Source organism: Varanus komodoensis, unplaced genomic scaffold, assembly GCF_004798865.1.
Source record: "Varanus komodoensis strain SLA01 unplaced genomic scaffold, ASM479886v1 scaffold23, whole genome shotgun sequence".
In the NCBI taxonomy this organism is placed as follows: domain Eukaryota; kingdom Metazoa; phylum Chordata; class Lepidosauria; order Squamata; family Varanidae; genus Varanus; species Varanus komodoensis.
The window spans coordinates 15,978,802-15,985,439 of record NW_025335627.1 but is presented as its reverse complement, the minus strand read 5'-3'; the positions used below and the strand labels follow the sequence as shown (position 1 = coordinate 15,985,439).

General features: G+C 38.3%; 1 protein-coding gene across 4 annotated transcripts in view; it reads right to left on the bottom strand.

The window, feature by feature from the left end:
* KANSL1L (KAT8 regulatory NSL complex subunit 1 like) overlaps positions 1–6,638 on the bottom strand; it is an 82,384-nt gene that overhangs the window by 32,502 nt on the left and 43,244 nt on the right. For all 4 annotated transcript variants that reach the window (XR_006414901.1, XR_006414902.1, XM_044431978.1 and 1 more), the window contains exon 8: positions 465–575. Coding sequence is in view for 2 of the 4 variants with exons in the window: in XM_044431978.1 (XP_044287913.1) it covers positions 465–575 (111 nt within the window). In the remaining 2 variants the exon portion in view is untranslated. The remainder of the gene's footprint in view (positions 1–464; positions 576–6,638) is intronic.

Genomic DNA, 6,638 nt, shown 5'->3' with positions numbered 1-6,638 from the left:
TCCAGATATTTTGGTTTAGACTCCCATGGAGACCAAAATATATGGAGGACCACAAAAAGGATCACCTCTATTACACAGGAAGTTATAGAGATCACTCTAGAAATACATTATGAGTTAGAAAAGACATAGGTAATTTGCATATTTTGGATGCATAAAATTAACATTTTTCAACACACATTTTACAATGAAATAATCTTTAACTTACAGCCCTTAAAATGTGCATTTCTTAATTAAGAAATGATTGTTTGACACAACAACAAGAGAGCTTGAGGGTCTTTCCCTTACTTGTTGCTCTTAAACATCTATGCACAAGTCACAACTACAAGCACAAAAATCCTTCTTTCCCCAAACAAGAGCTGTGTGTTCACCATTTCCACTTTAAACTATACTGAAAATTGACCATAGAGTGGCAGGAAATCAACAAAACCATGTAGAAGTATTAAAAACACCTCTTTATTGCATACCATTTGCTGGAGACATTTGAAACTCTAAACCAAGAGCAGATGTTTCAAAAGAATCCTCCTTGATCTCATACTTCTTCAGCAATTTTTTAAAATGTACATGAAGAGGAATATCTGAAAAATAATATATGTAAAAAGTAACTACAACCAAGAACATTTAAAAAAATTTATTGCAACCTACAGGTTTCTTTTGTGTGAAGTAATTACTACTGTTTCTAGGGGCAGTATGATGATACAAATTTTCTAGATCTGTTTTCATCTATTTGCCAGTTCAATTATAAGTTGGAATGTGCTTTGGTCACCTTGATGGATGACCTTCGCTGGGAACCAGACAAAAGAAAAGCTTCCTTATTGGTTCTGCTGGACCTTTCAGAGGATTTCAATACCATTGCTTATAGTACTCTTCTGGCTAGGGTGGGACTGGCTGGCACTGTTTGTGGTGGTTTCATTCATTCCTCAAGTAGCAATTCCTGTAGGTAGTGCTGAGGAAAAACTCTTTAACACCTGAGCCACTGACCAGGATTCTTCCATCCTGCCTGCTATTTAATAACTGCATGCAACTACTTGGATAGGGATCATCCATATTTTAGTGTTCAGTGCCACCGATACGTTCTCTCCTTTCCCTCATAATCCAGTGAAGTTGTTGATGTTTTGAATTAATGTGGCTGCATCAGTAACAAACTAGATGAATGCAAACTAACTGAAACTAAATCAAGGCAAGAAAGAGGTGCTTTGATCAAAGAAAGGCATATCAGACAACTGCAATTCAACCTATTTTGGTTGGCAGTGCATACTTTTTAAAAAAATCAAAAACAAAAAACAGGTCTGCAGTTTGCAAATATTCCTTGATTCAATCCCAGACTTGGATATCCAGGCTTTCCAAGTGGCCTTGGTTCAGAAGATGCTCATGTACAATATATCACAGAAGTGGGTAAACCCCTCATATTTTGTAAGTATTTTTGTTATATCTTTTCATGTAACAACCCTGAAGAAATGACACTTTGCTACAATATAAAGTAGTGAGTATACAGCTTGTATAACAGTGTAAATTTGCTGTCCCCTCAAAATAATTCAACACACAGCCATTAATGTCTAAACCGGTGGCAACAAAAGTGAGTACACCCCTAAGTGAAACTGTCCAAATTGGGCCCAAAGTGTCAATATTTTGTGTGGTCACTATTATTTTCCAGCACTGCCTTAACCCTCTTGGGCATGGAGTTCACCAGAGCTTCACAGGTTGCCACTGGAGTCCTCTTCTACTCCCCCATGATGACATCACGGAGCTGGTGGATGTTAGAGACCTTGCGCTCCTCCACCTTCTGTTTCAGGATGCCCCACAAATGCTCAATAGGGTTTAGGTCTGGAGACATGCTTGGCCAGTCCATCTTTACCCTCAGCTTCTTTAGCAAGGCAGTTGTTGTCTTGGAGGTGTGTTTGGGGTCATTATCATGTTGGAATACTGCCCTGCGGCCCAGTTTCCGAAGGGAGGGGATCATGCTCTGCTTCAGTATGTCATAGTACATGTTGGCATTCATGGTTCCCTCAATGAACTGTAGCTTCCCAGTGCTGGCAGCACTCATGCAGCCCCAGACCATGACACTCCCACCACCATGCTTGACTGTAGGCAAGACACATTTGTCTTTATACTGCTCACCTGGTTGTCGCCACACATGCTTGACACCATCTGAACCAAATAAGTTTATCTTGGTCTCATCAGACCACAGGACATGGTTCCACTAATCCATGTCCTTAGTCTGCTTGTCTTCAGCAAACTGTTTGCGGGCTTTCTTGTGCATCATCTTTAGAAGAGGCTTCCTTCTGGGATGACAGCCCTGCAGACCAATTTGATGCAGTGTGCGGAGTATGGTCTGAGCACTGACAGGCTGACCCACCATCCCTTCAACCTCTGCAGCAATGCTGGCAGCACTCATAAATCTAGTTCCCAAAGCCATTACTGCTTTTAGTCGCACAAAACGCATTTGATAATATTAATTGGCAGTTTATGAAAGAACAATTAAAACAAATGGATTTTGACAAAAAAATTGTAAACGCAATAACTATCTATCAAAAACAGACTGCCAGAATAATAATTAACGGTCAACCTACAGAGACTATAAATATCCAAAAAGGCACACAACAAGGATGATCCTTGTCACCATTGTTATTCATATTAATTTTAGAGGTTCTTAATAGAAATGTTAGGGAAGATATGGAAATTATAGGAACTAGAATTAAAGATGAAATGTATAAACTCCAAGCATTTATGGATGATTTAGTTTTTATCTTAGAAGAACCCACGGTAACAGCAACTAAATTGTTGAAAAAATAGAAGACTATGGAGAAGTTACGGGGATGAAAATAAATAGAGAAAAGTCTAAATTATCAGTAAAAAATTGTACATTGAATCAGAGAACAGCCTTGATGGAACAGCTAGATCTTCAAATAGTGAAAAAGGTTAAATATCTGGGAATCCAAGATTTTGTTTCTATTTCAAACAATTCCCATAAAAATTGAGAAAAGGTTTTTTGATGATTTAAATACACAAATTTCAAGATTTATATGGCAAAAGGAGAAACCAAGAATTAAAACAAAAATGCTCCAGGAGGCCAAAAGGAATGGGGGTTTAGGCCTCCCAGATTGTTTGTTGTATTATCAGGCATGTGTTCTAGTGTGGCTAAAAGGATGGATAACAATAAGAAACAAAAGGATTTTATATCTTGAAGGTAACGACTTACAAATGGGCTGACATGCTTTTATGTGGTATGAGAAGTGTATGGGTAAAACTCATGGATATTTTCAAAACCACTACATTAGGAAGGCATCGATTTCAGTTTGGGAAAAATTAAAGTTAAACATTTATAATAAGATACCGAAATGGTTTTCTCCTATGGAAGCTTTTGCATACCCAAATGCATTAAATTTAAATAAGACTGTGGTTTATAATGACATCTTGGACAATGAAGGAAAACTGAAACCAAATCAAGAACTTCAAGACCAGGGCATTGATCTTTCTTGGTGGCATCTAACGCAGAAAAAATCGAGACATGTTAAAGATTTTAAAATGTATGGTTTCTATAAGGAACAAAATACTTTTGATCAATTAATTTTAAAATCAGATGAAAATGATTAAAAGATTGTATACTTTTCTTTTAGAAATAAAATGATAACACAGGCACGAAACTTTGGGTACAACATTGAATTGCACAGGTAGCAAAAGTTGTGGGAAAGAAATGTCAAGATAACCTTGGCAACTTCTTATAAAGAAAAATTGTATAAAATGTTTTATAGATGGTATTTATCACCCAACAGATTAGCTAAAATGTTTCCGAATATGTCAATTATGTGTTGGAAATGTAAACAGAAACCTGGCACCTTTTATCATATGTGGTGGACCTGTGATAAAGCAAAAAAATATTGGGTTAAAATACATAGATGGCTTGGGGAAATGTTGACAGTTCTGAAACAGTGTCTGAGCTTGGTAATAGGCTGGATGTGGTCTGATAAGCTGAGGTTCAATCCAGACAAGACAGAAGTACTGTTGGTGGGGAGTCCATCTGTTCAGCTGGGGAATTTTCAACCTGTTCCAGACAGGGCTGCATGCCTGCTAAGGGTAGGGTTTACAGCCTAGGAGTGTTCCTGGATCCCGAGTTGTCACTAGTTGCACAGGTGGACTTAAGTTTCCAGGAGCACTTTTTATCAGCTTTGGATGATTTATCAGCTGCGTCCCTACTTTGATGAATAGAGCCTTGCCACATTTATCCATGTGGTGGTAACCTCCCGGTTGGATTACTGTAATGAGTTCTACAAGGGGCTGCCTTTGAAAACAGTTCGGACCTTGCAACTCATTCATACCTGGGGAGTCCACTTGCTGACTAGGACCAGCATTCATGAGCCTATCAAGTCAGTCCTACACAGGTTACACTGGTTGCCAGTTATCACCTGTAACACAATTTAAAGTGCTCATAATGACATATAAACCCCTAAACAGTTTTGGAACAGGAACATCTTTCCCTTTATGTACAGCCCATTCATTGTAGTCTTTATCTGAAGTCCTCTACCACATTCCTCCCCATCACAAAGTGGGAGTGGGGGCTTGCAAGGAGGAGGGCCTTCTCCTGCATAGCACCCCAACTTTGGAATTCAATTCCACTCACGGTCCAGTTGGTGCCAATTCTTTTGGCTTTTAGCATCAACTAAAAACTTACCTGTTTAGCAGATGTTATTTTATACTGCTTGTCAATGGAACATAATTTTAAAGGAGAAATATTTATTTCTAAGTTTAATTGTTTATGCTTTAATTTTGGGTTTTTATATATGCATACCGTATTGAGTATTTATTAATTCTATTTTTCCTATTTTGGTTTAAATCCTATTAATTTATTTACTGATTTTATTATTATTGGTTATTGTAGCAAATGTGTTTGTGTTGTTTTATATTATTGAATGTTAATATGTTGTAAGCCACCCAGAGAACCCATGGCTACTGGGGCAGCATATAAATTGAATGAACGAATGAATAAATAAACAAATAAATAAATATCACTCATATTTGGAGGTATTTGATCTGGTCATTGTAGCACACACCTTAATTACTTTTCTTTGGATTACTGCAATGCTTTTTCTGTGGACTGTTGACCAGTGACGATTCCTGGAAGCATGTGACTGCTAAGTTACAACAGTTACATTTGCTGCTGTTCCATTTCCACGTCCAATTCAACATGCTGGTTATGGCCTATAAAACCTTAAACAGATTAAGATCATGTTTAAGGATCCAGGACAACCTTCTCCTGAATCCATCTGTCCGAGTACTACTATCTTCTGTTCCACTGTCTCATGTGCAATCATACTGTGGAACTCCCTAACAAAGGAGGTTGATTTATCCTCCTTGTAAATAGCTTCCATAAGCATGACCTGTGAGTATTTGACCTGTGTAAGTGGTTTATCAATCAATCAATCAAGATTGAACCACTTTTGATTGATTTGATTTCTTTTCTGTTTGTGTCTTAATTTGTATTTTAATTTTATAATGTTTTATATGGCTGGTATTTTTATATTTATGTACTTTATTATTTCATATTATTTTTATTGTTTTTAAACTGTAGATTATATGATTGTGAAACACCATCATATTTTATGAAAAGGTAGGGTATTAATGTGGTGAATGTATATAATTTTTGTTTGTATTAACTCACTAGCAAGGCCAGATTATTTAAAAACTCCCTCTCATGTCAAATCTTTTAAAAGCCCTGAAACAACAGGAATCAAAGTCTTTTGCTCCTTATACCCTGTACCACAAGCACGTCATACAACACATTAGGGCCAAGGGTAAGCAGAAGGAGCTGCTGCTAAAGGAAGAATACAAGCTTAGCATGCAGAAACACCCATTTGATCCCAGGCATTAATTGGTAAGGCTGGAAAATATCCTTTACACAAACCTGGAGAGCCAGTCAGCATCAAGAATACTGAGCTAGAAGACCAGAGTCTAACTCAATATAAGACAGCTTCCTCTGACAAGGGAAAGATGGTATATGAGGAGCCAAGGCCACTGGCTCTCTTACTTTAATGGTAGATCTGATCATCTATGATCAGGCTCAAGGTTACAAGGTGACACCATTGTTCTCCCCACAAAGGAGTAAAAAGATTGGCAGAAGAGGCACAAACTCTTTCCCAACTCATCTTACAGTGAGTCAACATCTTAATTAGCAGATGTGATTGCTGCTGGTAAACTAGTATAGAGATGCAAAAATCTTCCTGGAATTCGTCCCTTGTGCTCACTGGACTTTTTTCTGTCCTGAGAAGTGAGTTGAGCCAAGATCAAGCCTGCAAACACTCAGGAATGTTAGCAAGCTCCTAGCAAGCACTTGGCTGTGAAAGCTGGACCATAAGGAAGGCTGAGCACAAAAGGATTGAGGTCTTTGAATTGGACCGCAAGGTGATCAAACTGGTCAGTCCTAGAGGAGATCAACCCTAACTGCTCTTTAGAAGGCCAGATACTGAAGATGAAACTGAAATACTTTGATCACTTAATGAGAAGGAAGGACTCCCTGGAGAAGAGCCTAATGCTGGGAACGATTGAGGGCAAAAGAAGAAGGGGACGGCAGAGGATGAGGTGGCTGGATGGAGTCACTGGAGCAGTTGGCGTGAGTTTGAGTGGACTCCGGGGGATGGTGGAGGACA